Below are 13175 nucleotides of genomic sequence, written 5' to 3'. Positions count from 1 at the left end.
CAGCCCCACACCGTGCAGGATGCTTGGCATTTGCCACAGAACACCAGGATTGGCAAATTCGCCACTGGAGCCCTATGCTCTTCACAAATGAAAGCAGGTTCACACTGAGCACATGTGACAGACGTGACAGAGTATGGAGTCACCATGGAGAGCGATCTGCTGCCTGCAACATCCTTCAGCATGACTGGTTTGGGAGTGGGTCAGTAATGGTGTGGGTTGGCATTTCTATGGAGGGCCGCACAGACCTCCATGTGCTCACCAGAGGTAGCCTGATTGCCATTAGGTACAGTGATGAGATCCTCAGACCCCTTGTGAGACGATATGCTGGGGCAGTTGGCCCTGGGTTCCTCCTAATGCAGGACAATGCCAGACCTCATGTGGCTGGAGTGTGTCAGCAGATCCTGCAAGATGAAGGCATTGAAGCTATGGACTGGCCCGTTCCCCAGACCTGAATCCGATTGAACACATCTGGGACATCTTGTCTCGCACCATCCACCAACGTCACACTGCACCACAGACTGTCCAGGAGTTGGCGAATGCTTTAGTCCAGGTCTGGGAGGAGATCCCTAAGGAGACCATCCACCGCCTCATCAGGAGCATGCCCAGGCCGTTGTAGGGAGGTCATACAGACACATGGAGGCAATAAACACACAACTGAGCATCATTTCCTTGTCTTGAGGCATTTCCACTTAAGTTGTATCAGTCTGTAACTTCATTTTCCACTTTGATTTTGAGCCTCATTCCAACTCCAGACCCCCGTGGGATATTAGTTATGATTTACGTTGATAATTTTTAGGTTTTATTGTTCTCAACACATTCCACTATGTAATGAATAAAGATTTACAATATTTCATTCAGTGATATCTAGGATGTGGGATTTTGGTGTTCCCTTTTGTTTTGAGCAGTGTATATATAATATATAATGTATGTGCATTGCTTCCTTCTCTGTGCAGCTTTTATCAGACTGCATAATACATATTCTCAAAATGGTAGTCTGATCCATTTATTAACAGCCATTTTGAGGAAAGAGCTGCGCAGCCTGTGAAGAAGGCTGCACTAACCAGTACAGGAAGAGAACCTATTCATGTTTAGTAAGGGTAGGTGCACATGATGTATTGTAGGCAGCTTTGAATCAGTCTGAAAAAACGCTTGGAATAAACATTAAAAAGGTGCACAGCAAGTTGTTTTGACATTGTTTTGCACATGTTCTGACTTTATGGCTTTAACAGTTTCAGGCTTTGAAAGCCATAAAGTGGCTAAAAGAACTGACTTGACCATTCTTCAGGGCTTCCACTTGAAAGCAACCACTGTTTAATAGACAAAGAATAAAGATGCCGGTGGCAAAGCCACTGATAAAATGACGAGACACAAGCCGATGCTTCAGAAAAAAACTGCGTTTTTTTTTTTTAGTTTTTTTTTTTTTCTCTTCTCTCTTAAGACTTCACTTAAGCGGGGATCTAAGAAAAAAAAAAAGAAAAAAGAAAAAGGTACCTGGATGGTTTTTGCTGTCAGTGATTTTCATAGAACCATTGACTTGTGAGGCTGATTTGACACTTGATGTGTGAACTGTTCTATAGACTAAAGGGTACACGTGTTCTATCCATGAGCACGGATGTAATTCACATGTGGAAAACTGACGTAATTATGAAAGCTAAGGCAAAGTTCAGTGTGGTTTTTTTGTTTTTTGTTTTGTTTTTTATGCAGCTTAGATTTTGCTAGTACTGCAAAACGCAGCTTTTGAGACTTCAGAAATCTGATGCGTACTTTTTTATTTCCTGAATGAATTGGAAAACTAGTGTAGTTTTGAAAAAAAGCATGTCACTACTTTTAGCATTAATGCAGTGTCTTTACACCCATAGAAAGCAATGAGTATTCCAAAAAAACGCAAAAAAATCGCAAGTATCAGGTTCTGCTGCATTTTTAGTGTGGGTGGGGGGGTGGGGTGGAAATCAGGCACAGGAAGGAGTATGTGAAACTTCCCCCCCCCCAGTGTGGCAGCTGCTAAAGAAAACACTGGCTAACCAAGGTGTAAAATTGAACAATCCCTGACCAACTCAAAGGCTGACCAAAGTGTGAAAGTGCGGCTTTTCTACATCCATTTGCATATTTCCCATTAGGGATGGGGGCAGTGTTCTGGATCACTGCGTTGAGAAACACGTGATGGTGTCTCCGCGGTGTTGGATGTTTTGATTTCCCCGAGGTCATTCACCCTTATGTTTATAGTCAAAGTGTGAAAGGTGTCCTGCAACTCGATGCATTGCCAATGTCTTGGCAAAACTGTTCCCAACCAATTCAAGGCTAAGACTCCCTTCTATTAAATTTGTAATTTAAATATTCATGTATAAAAAATATATTTTTTTTTTCCCAGACTGATCAAATTTAGTGGAAAAATATTTTTCCAATTGCCTTTTTTTTTTTTTTTTTTCCAAAACTGGCTTCACACCTTGCAATGTTCATTCATGTTTCTGTGGTGGAAGCGCAAAGCAAAAACGCAACGTGTGAACATGGCCTAAAGGAGGTTCTACAGTGAGGTTTTTTCTCTTTTTAGGAGAAAATGAAATTGGAATTTAGTGAGTTTTTTTTTATCAGCCAAAAGTAGATGCAGCAAGCAAATAAAATAATTTTCTTTTATATATCCCCATTTCTTCTTGCTTCCTCTCTGCATTTGGCTCAATAACAAAAATGGCTATGAAACTATTTAAAAAAAAAAAAAAATCACCTGTTTTAAAGGGGTTGTCCCTACTCATGAACGAGCATGCATGCATGCATTCAATGATTGTTTGTGCTGTCGTAGTTGGTGCAGTGCTGTACATGGCTATCCAGTCCAGTAGAAAATAAGAATATAACAGTGAATTCTCCACCATTATGGCATTTACAATAAGTCCTACTTTCTGGATCGTTGGGGTCCCAGTGTTCAGACACCGAGCAATTGGCTTACTGTGAATAGGTAATAATTTACGGGGAATGGAACACCTTGTTTTTGTAGGGTTTTATTTTTTTTTCTTCTAAAATTTAGGGACCTAAACTAAAATGCAAATAAAGACACACTGCAAAATCTGTTATAATTTTGCACTTATTTCACATTTTTTCAAGGTATAGTGGCTGGTGCCATGTACCATCTTTTGATTGTACATAGGTTTTGGGATTTGGGGAAGTATCAGATTCTAGGTTTCCTTTCTGGTTATTGTTGGTGTGGATTGTTGACATGTCTGCATTGAAAAGAGAAGGTACATTCTTCAGTGGCTAGATTTTACCTTTGCATTCATTCTGCTGTTTCTTTGTTTTACATTCAATTGGAGATGACTATTAAATGTAGTTTGAAGACCAAGACAAGAGGATCCACTGCCAGATCTAATGGAACTTTTGCTATAACTTATTAAACATTGTGTAACACAACCATATCGGCACTTGTTCAAATTCCTTTACACAAGCATTGATGGAGGCAAGCTGCTTCATGTTCACAACCCCTCCTTCTGAGCAGGAAATAGAAACTTACTGGTATATAGCTAAAGTGAAACCCCATTGTGGGTTTCTACTTCTGCTCCATGCTTGAGGAGCATATAAAAGTCCCACGTGGCTGCAGGTTTTCAAAGATCTCTCCAGCAGCTAAAATGAGAAGTCCTAGCAAAACCCTCAACGTCAAAATCCTCTACATTGCAAATGGAGTGCAAGAACCTTATGTACAGGTAGAGCATTTTTTAACAGGCAGTTTGTCTGCTTATTATGGCACACTTCAGGATCTTTAATGCATTATGGAACTTAACGACTTAATTGTGTGCGTTTTAATAGGGTTATTTACCATAGCTTGACAAACGAGTAGATTGTCAAAGTTCACCGCATAGCTATAGTGAACTTGTGTAGACATCTCGAAACATGAATTTCATTGATGGTTTGACAGTTGCAGATCTGATTCACCTCATGCATCACATGTGACTATCACTTGTAAGGGTACCACAAGGGCCGTGCGGTTGAGGCTTTGCATCTTTATTTCCTTTCTCAAACTGTGTTTACTCAGTTAAATAGGATGTAATTTGAGGAGCTGGAAAAAAAAACATCTTCTGTTTTTCATAGATCATCACTGTAGAAGAGGCAAAGCGTAGGAAAAGTGCCTGCAGTGATGATGAGGAAGAGGAGGCACTCGAAGATTATCTACCCGATTTGAAACAGAAAAGCAGTTTGCTGGATGAAACTCACATTGAGAAGGTAAAACCCATAGAATTGGATACTGACTAAATCTATTATGAAGTATATTGTAATGTTACGGAAATCTTGTCACTTGCAGTGACTAAATTTGCATCTGAAATTCTGTTCCGGTTTTCTTTCTTGGTCCATGTGAAAACCTGATGGCTATACTAGACGTCATATGTAAATCGTATATTTTTGATGTTTTCTATATTTAACAGATCTCTGGGATTATCTAGGTCAGGGGTGGGCAATTAATTTTCCCAAGGGGCCACATGAGAGAGTGTGACTGTTGTGGAGGGCCGAACAAATAGGCTGTAATTCTGCTCAATGTTAATAACATTAAGTAATATAATTATTTAATAATCATATTGTAATATTGCGTAGCATAAGTTATGCGAACATCCTCCTATATAACGTTTGAGCCCACGCACAGTCACTTCTATATACATAAGAGCCTGCACACAGCCCCTTCTATATACTGTAAAAGTCCCCGCGTCCAGCACGAGACCTCCCACACACTGCCTCCCTGCGTCCAGCACGAGACCTCCCACACACACTGCCTCCCCGCGTCCAGCACGAGACCTCCCACACACACTGCCTCCCCGCGTCCAGCACGAGACCTCCCACACACACTGCCTCCCCGCGTCCAGCACGAGACCTCCCACACACACTGCCTCCCACACACACTGCCTCCCCGCGTCCAGCACGAGACCTCCCACACACACTGCCTCCCCGCGTCCAGCACGAGACCTCCCACACACACTGCCTCCCCGCGTCCAGCACGAGACCTCCCACACACACTACCTCCCACACACACTGCCTCCCCGCGTCCAGCACGAGACCTCCCACACACACTGCCTCCCCGCGTCCAGCACGAGACCTCCCACACACACTGCCTCCCCGCGTCCAGCACGAGACCTCCCACACACACTGCCTCCCCGCGTCCAGCACGAGACCTCCCACACACTGCCTCCCCGCGTCCAGCACGAGACCTCCCACACACACTGCCTCCCCGCGTCCAGCACGAGACCTCCCACACACACTGCCTCCCCGCGTCCAGCACGAGACCTCCCACACACACTGCCTCCCCGCGTCCAGCACGAGACCTCCCACACACACTGCCTCCCCGCGTCCAGCACGAGACCTCCCACACACACTGCCTCCCCGCGTCCAGCACGAGACTTCTCCCACACACTCACACGAACACGCTCACGGCCTCCCTGCATCCAGCATGACACTGCCCCACATCCAGCAAGACACCAGACACTGCCTCCCCACACAGTTCCCCCATGTCCAGCATGAGAGCCCCCACACAGCTTCCCCATGTTCAGCCAAACATTCCATACACAAGAAGAAAAAAACACCACATGCTCACTTCGTTCCCATTCCCCTGGCGCTCTGCCAGTGCCTCTGCTCTCTGGCGCCCTGACTCTCCGCAGTGCACAGCTGACACAATAAAACGTCAGATGGCTCAGATGCTGATTGGTGGAAGAAGGGGCAGGTGGCCCCTCCTCCAGTAGTGCATTCACTGCTGCCTGCATCTCGAGGATGCAGGTCGAGGCGGCAGACAGGCTGGGGAGGGCAGGATGCGCCCCCCCCCGTAGGCCACTGTTTTCAGCCCTTCAGGTAGATTCTAGGTCAACCACAATTATCCTTGTAGGACATTTCTTTGCCCATTTCTCAGTGGATTAAATTGCAATACGCACTTATGTTTATGCTTCTTAAATTATTTATTTTTATTTTTTTTTTAGATTTTTAAAACTGCAGCTACCATACCATTACTATTACACAGGAGAACCACAAGTCAAAAAAATAGCCAAAGGGTTAACAAACTCATGTAATTTTATTGAAAATCCAAAAAATCTAATTTTCACATTAGAAGTATAAAATATTACCATATAATAGACAATTTCAGAAAACTTGTGACTACATCCATAGGTACAAACAATGACCCAGGATCACAGACCAGGACGGTAAAAAACGTAACAAATGCTAACAAGTGTTGCCAAATGGACAGTACACATGCTACCAACACATTAATATTAGTGTCATAGGCATATGGTGATTTAATTCAAAATCATAAGCTTATCAGTAATGCTAGTAAAATCACCACATGCCTATGTACAGAAAAGTATACCAAGTGAGGTTAAATGAGGGGATTAATTACCCATGTATCCGAGAGGTCCCGTCCGGATCCTAGTCCGCTACCCCAACGCGCGTTTCGCGTCCAAATATAACCGCGTCCTCAGGGGGTTAAAAGGGTATCAGTTTGTGGGCTGGATACCTGCTGACAATTTATATGTTCATGTAGCACTTTCAAATAGGGGTCTGGCAATACCTTGTACCTAGCTAGCGCTTTCTGATGGCGAAGTGCTTCTGGCACATTGAGGGTCTTGACAAGCTGCTGTCACTAACACTATTCAATGTCCAGCGCCACCACCAACTGCTTAACTGACAGCTGCTTTACTATGGCTTCAACCAAAGGAGCAATCAGTCGAGTAGGAGGAGGCAGCGCTGGGTGAGGAGTAGAGCTGGAGTGACAGAGGCTTCAGAACTACAACCTCATCTGCATCTTTTCAAATGCTGATTTCTCAATAACCAATGAAGGGACTGGCCATGTAAAGGTATTGCTGAACTTGACTTTGAAACGACTGCATGTGAAGTCAATATGAAGCCTTAAGGCATGTGGCAGATGTTGGTGTCCTTTAGCACACTTTTGCCAAAGTACTAGTGTTTTTTTCATTAAGTTTGTTTGTTTTTGGTTTTTTTTATATAAATACTGTTCACTGCAAAACTATATTTGGACTAAGCAGAGTGCGTTTTGTCTGTACACAGTTGGCCCACAGACTCCCTGCCAGGGTTCAGGGGTATCCTTGGCACCTAGCTTACAGCACGCAGCAGCATGGAACCAGCCTGAAGACCTTGTACAGAAACTTATTTTCTCTGGACAGTCCCGTGCTCTTGGTAATCAAAGACATGGACAACCAGGTATGTGACTGACACATGTATGTAATGTTCTAGCGAAAGAGCTGTGCGATGTCAGACTTGTGAGTGACATGATGGTAAGGGATTGGATCATAAATGGTCTCTAGATTTTTGCTTACATGGCTAGTTATCATGAATCTTCAGTTTGTGATCAACTGTAAGTCACTGTTCTGGATCTGTAAATATAATTACCACTTCCATCAAAATTTCCAAGTGGCATTGCTACCTTTTTTATAATGGCTATACCCTTTTTAAAGGTGCACATTGCCTTTTGAAATGATGACTGTCTGCTTTGTATTTTTATTAATCGGAGTCACTGTCCAATGAATAAATCAAAATGCAGTAAGCTCCCCCTAGTGGTAGCTGTGGGCATCTGAAATTTTTACTTTGGTAGATTCAGTGTTCATGCAAATCCAATCTACTATATAATTGTCTAAGGGTCACTTCCGTCTGTCTGTCCTTCTGTCTGTCACGGTTATTCGTTCGCTGATTGGTCTCGCCAGCTGCCTGTCATGGCTGCCGCGACCAATCAGCGACGCGCACAGTCCGGAAGAAAATGGCCGCTCCTTACTCCCCGCACTCACTGCCTGGCGCCTGCATACACCCCTCCGCTCACACAGGGTTAATGCCGGCGGTAACGGACTGTGTTATGCCGCAGGTAACGCACTCCGTTACCGCTGCTATTTATACTACGTGCCTCTGTGCTGTATACTACGTCACTGGGCAATATACTACGTCACTGGGCAATATACTACATGGCTGGGCAATATACTACATGGCTGGGCAATATACTACATGGCTGGGCAATATACTAGCAATATACTACGTGGCTCTGCTGTATACTACGTCGCTGGGCAATATACGGTACTATGTAGCTGACAATATACTACGTGGACATGCATATTCTAGAATACCCGATGCGCTAGAATTGGGCCACCATCTAGTGTATGTGTGTGTGTGTATATGTATATATGTGTATATATGTATATAGATATATAGATATATAGATATCTAGATATTAGATATCTATAGATATTAGATATCTATAGATATTAGATTATATATCTAATATATAATTGCCTAGAATACTACTTCCTGCAATTTGTGCCAACTTCCGTGGCTTTGTCCGGAGCTAATGTCCGGAGATAAGTGACGTCACCAGTGTCCTACACCCAGGCAGCATATGGGGCCCCAGGCACAGCACAGTGGCCCCAGGCAGAGCACAAGGGCCCCAGGCACAGCACAGTGGCCCCAGGCAGAGCACAGGGGCCCCAGGCAGCATATGGGGCCCCAGGCAGAGCACAGGGGCCCCAGGCAGCCTATGGGGCCCCAGGCAGAGCACAGTGGCCCCAGGCAGCATATGGGGCCCCAGGCAGCATATGGGGCCCCAGGCAGAGCACAGGGGCCCCAGGCAGAACATGGGGCCCCAGGCAGAACATGGGGCCCCAGGCAGAACATGGGGCCCCAGGCAGAGCACAGGGGCCCCAGGCAGCATATGGGGCCCCAGGCAGAGCACAGGGGCCCCAGGCAGTATATGGGGCCCCAGGCAGAGCACAGGGGCCCCAGGCAGCATATGGGGCCCCAGGCAGAGCACAGTGGCCCCAGGCAGAGCACACACCAAATCGGAGGCCGAGGGGCCCCGCCAACCAAATCGGAGGCCGAGGAGCCCTGCCCACCAAATCGAAGGCCGTGGGGCCCCGCCCACCAAATCGGAGGCCGTGGGGCCCCGCCCACCAAATCGGAGGCCGTGGGGCCCCGCCCACCAAATCGGAGGCCGTGGGGCCCCGCCCACCAAATCGGAGGCCGTGGGGCCCCGCCCACCAAATCGGAGGCCGTGGGGCCCCGCCAACCAAATCGGAGGCCGAGGGTCCCCGCCCACCAAATTATTCTTACATTTGAATAAATAAAGTATATATGGACTCTAGACTCCCGATTCTTTAGAATCGGGCTGCCATCTAGTGTATATATATATATATGTATGTGTGTGTGTGTGTGTGTATATATATATATATATATATATATATATATATATATATATATATATATATATATATATATATATATATATATATATATATATATATATATATATATATATATATATATATATATTATTATATTTTTTACTGTGTGTGATAGTAGCAAAAAACAATCAAGCTTGCCACTATGGCTACGTTCACATTTGCGTTGTGCGGCTCGGCGACGCAACGCATGCAAAACGCAGCGTTTTGTGACGCATGCGTTCACTTTTTGCATGATTTTTGGCGCAGAAAAAACTGCATCATGCATTGTCCTTTGCGCCCTGACAGTTGCGCCAAAATGACGCATGCGTCACAAAACGCAAGACAACGCATGTCCATGCGCCACCCATGTTAAATGTAGGGGCGCATGACGCATGCGTCGCCGCGGCTGCGCCTGACGCTGCGCCGCACAACGCTAATGTGAACGTAGCCTATCAAGTATCGTTTAGGTGGGCATGGAAGGGGACAGCTCCCACAAAGATATATAGTATGGAAGTCAAGACTGGAAATTCTCTTCACGTGTAACGCCTTGCAGTGTTGGTGTAACTTTTTACTATGGTACCTACTCAGGTGTATTATACTAAAATGTATACAGTAAAGGGCAAATGACATTAGACTTCGTAGACATCGTCGTTTTTTTTTTTTTTTTCTGGCCTGTTGTATGTTGATTACCATACGTGTTGATAATATTTTTGAATGTGATTCTGGAATTTGGTGTCTCCTAATCCAAGTAGAACCTTGGTGGTGCATGTCCTTATGGAAACCTTTCACATTTTGTGTAATTTAAAGGGATTTTCCAGATTAAAGACAAATTTTCAGCAGTCTTTGTCACGATTCGGTAATCTGCATGCACAGATTGCAGTGTGTACACTGTCAGGATTCCCCTTTGTTCCCAATGTGAGTAAGCAGTCATGTCCCCTCATTGGTCTATTAAATAAAGCATAGGAGAATCTCGTCAGCATTTGGCCTCAGGTATGCAAATCTCATAGTTGTGACCACCTACTTGTGCTGGAAATACGGGGGATCCTGACCATGTCATAATTTGGGAATCTGCAGCCAAATGAAATGGAGGATGACTCTGCCCTGCTGACATCTATGCAGGTTTATGGTTCTCCCCCAGCATGTATACTGGTGTCTGTATAGAATGTTTGGTGTAAATCTGTTTATTTTTTCCAGGTATTTGGGGCTTATGCAACACATCCTTTCAGGCTGAGTGATCATTATTATGGCACAGGGGAAACGTTCCTGTTCACCTTCAACCCTGATTTTAAAGTAAGTGATTTTCTGTTGTCTACATCCCTTTTGTTTGTTTAGTGGACATGCAAACCTGCGCTGGTTGACTATAACCACACTCACAAGGAAACCTTGGAGGACTACGAACCGAATAAATGCCCATGGCGCTGTTGTGTAAATTGTAATTAGAATGAATAACTGGATAGATGATGGTCGATAAAGCAAAGATGGGTATTAATGTGTCGAGACCTGTCGTTCTTCTCTCTAACATGATTTCTTGTTGCAGGCGTTCAAATGGAGTGGAGACAACTCTTACTTCATCAATGGAGATACCACTTCCTTGGAGCTTGGAGGTGGAGGGTTAGTATCCAGAATTATTACCGAGTATTTTTAAAGACCCTCAGTTATTGGTATTACATAAAATGGCACCATAAACTGATCCATTTCCTGGAAATCCGAGTAATGCAGGAGTAGTCTGACGTTTTCATTATGGGATCTACCTTCTGTGGAGCCAAAGGGACTATACTTTTTTTTTTTGGCTCACTTTGCCACACTTGTTCCGATTATCAAACTGTTTTGTGTGCCATTTTTTTGGAAAAAAATAAATTCTGGGAGCGCATCTCCCCCGTGAAAACAAACTGTAATGAGGCTTGCACTTGTATTAATGATTGTATGCCCTCCATTCTGCCACATTGGCCCCTATAATAGGTAGCGTTGATGGGCGCTTTTTTTTCCCCGGTTGCCTGTCTTCTCTCCACTTTAGTGATGGCAGCCACAAGTAGTTACTTACTGCACTTGCCTCACTCTTGGTACACGATCCAGTTGCTACTCTCCTTTCCCTTTATTTTTTGCTAAACTAATGTGTATTGGTTTCTGATTCTTAAAGGAAGAGATTCAGGAATTGTCTTCATGGGTAGCCAGAGTTAGAGAAGGTTTCATAACCATTACTTTACAGTATTTGGTGTCATGTTCATTAATACTTGTTTTCTTTAGGGGCGGCTTTGGGCTGTGGCTGGACTCTGACTTGTATCATGGACGCAGTAACACCTGTAGCACATTTAACAATGATATCTTGTCCAAGAAGGAAGACTTCATTGTGCAAGATCTAGAAGTGTGGACCTTTGAGTAAATGGATGCTGGACCATACGAGAAGATGTACATTTCAGAGAAGTCGTCGGACACTGCGACCAATAAACCTGCTTATAGACTAATATTCCTGCTAGGTTTGCACTGAGAAATCCCATGTTTTTTAAAAAGAATGCAAAATCGTTCGGAGCACTTCATGACTGCTTTACCAGATTGTGCAGGAAATGGACATTTGGTTATTGAAGCTTTGTATGAAATGCTAATGCCTAAGCCTCCACAGGTGAATCGAGGCAACGCAAGACAAAATGACTCATTCACGAAAGAGAGTAGTGGAGATGCTGTGTCAGGAATGTGCGACCTCCAAGAGGAGGACAAGCATCACATAAGGGAACGATGTTACCACTGTCCGGATTATTTATTGCTGATCGCACGTTTTTAGACATTAATTCACAACACTTTTTTTTTTTTTTTAAAGGATTTTATGTAATTAGTACTTATTCACAAATATTTACACTACTGTGACCAATTTATGATGCAGCCATTATAAGGCAAGTACTGAGGTTGGTGGGGCTCCATCCATCCATGCCGCTGTGCATTGCTGTTGTGCCATCATAGTTGGTGAGAAATGCTCTCTTAGAAGCATATGAGCATGATCTGGAGCAGCAGGCATTGCCATTTTTTTTTATATTTATATCTGTCCTAGCCGAGAGAATGTGGACAGAAAGCTTAGAGATGCGATATATATGGCAGTTGATTTTCTCATTGCAGGGACGAGTATTGTATTGAGGAACGCAGGTCGTTTCTGAAAGCTGCTTATTTTATTTTTGTAACTTTTAGTTGGTCTCCTGCATTTTTTTTTTTTTATTATTTTTTTTATTCCTTCTTAGAAAGCTAAATTTTATTTGCTCTGGAAAGTGTTGCATCTGCTCCTGTGCGGGTGGTTTCTGCTGTACTTGATATGATTGTTTTAGAGTAATGGCTTACCATTTATCGTATCTGAAATGCTGAGCGAATTCTTTTAATAAAGTGGATATCCAAAAATGTAGACTGAAATGATCTGTGTACACAATAATTGTAAGTGCTTGAAATTTAGACTTATTGCAAATATATGTAGTATTTTTAGATGCCACAATTGGTTCAAAAATTGCAGTTGTACCACAAACCCTAGCTACTTAAGAGAATCTATAGGTGACTAAGCCTTTGACAAAAAACTGGTATCAGCATGATGTAGGGACAGAGCCTGACTCCAGGGATGTATTGCTTACTGACAATACAGTGAACACATGAATCTGCCAATCAGTGGTGGGGGCGGGGTTACAGACTAGCTGGACTGTCTGGCATGTGACATCGAGTCCTGCAGCAATGATCTCCTGCTAGAAAAAAAACAATTTGTATTGAAAATAAAGCAAACTGCTAAGAAAGTGACATGTCACTGGAATCTGTCTCTGCTCCTACATTATGGTGTTCTGAGGTTAAATGTCAAAAACCTGCGACAGATTCCTTTTTTTTTTTTCGTTTGACAGTATGCTGCTGAAGTGACCCATTAGGGTATGTGCACACGTAGAATGGTCCTCTGTGCGTTTTTTCCTGCAGATTTACAGAGGACTTACAGTGGATTCCACTGTGGTTTTACACCTGCGGTTTTCTATTATGGAGCAGGTGTAA

At 43.9% G+C, this 13175-nt stretch overlaps 1 protein-coding gene across 7 annotated transcripts in view; it reads left to right on the top strand.

Annotated features, from left to right (window-relative positions):
- The window catches only part of NCOA7 (nuclear receptor coactivator 7), a 248863-nt gene extending 236303 nt beyond the window's left edge, over positions 1 to 12560 (top strand). For 6 of the 7 annotated variants that reach the window (XM_077289426.1, XM_077289424.1, XM_077289427.1 and 3 more), the window contains 5 exons: positions 4072 to 4203; positions 7021 to 7173; positions 10368 to 10463; positions 10711 to 10784; positions 11418 to 12560. In XM_077289426.1, coding sequence (XP_077145541.1) covers positions 4072 to 4203; positions 7021 to 7173; positions 10368 to 10463; positions 10711 to 10784; positions 11418 to 11553 — 591 coding nt within the window. In that variant the 3' untranslated portion in view covers positions 11554 to 12560. Of the gene's footprint in view, positions 1 to 3444; positions 3687 to 4071; positions 4204 to 7020; positions 7174 to 10367; positions 10464 to 10710; positions 10785 to 11417 lie in introns of those variants that run through there. The other variant, XM_077289431.1, reaches the window with a different exon arrangement.
- The last annotated feature ends 615 nt before the right edge of the window (positions 12561 to 13175 follow it).

The sequence above is a fragment of the Ranitomeya variabilis genome, chromosome 2, assembly GCF_051348905.1.
Source record: "Ranitomeya variabilis isolate aRanVar5 chromosome 2, aRanVar5.hap1, whole genome shotgun sequence".
In the NCBI taxonomy this organism is placed as follows: Eukaryota; Metazoa; Chordata; class Amphibia; order Anura; family Dendrobatidae; genus Ranitomeya; species Ranitomeya variabilis.
This window is presented reverse-complemented; position numbering and strand designations above follow the sequence as displayed.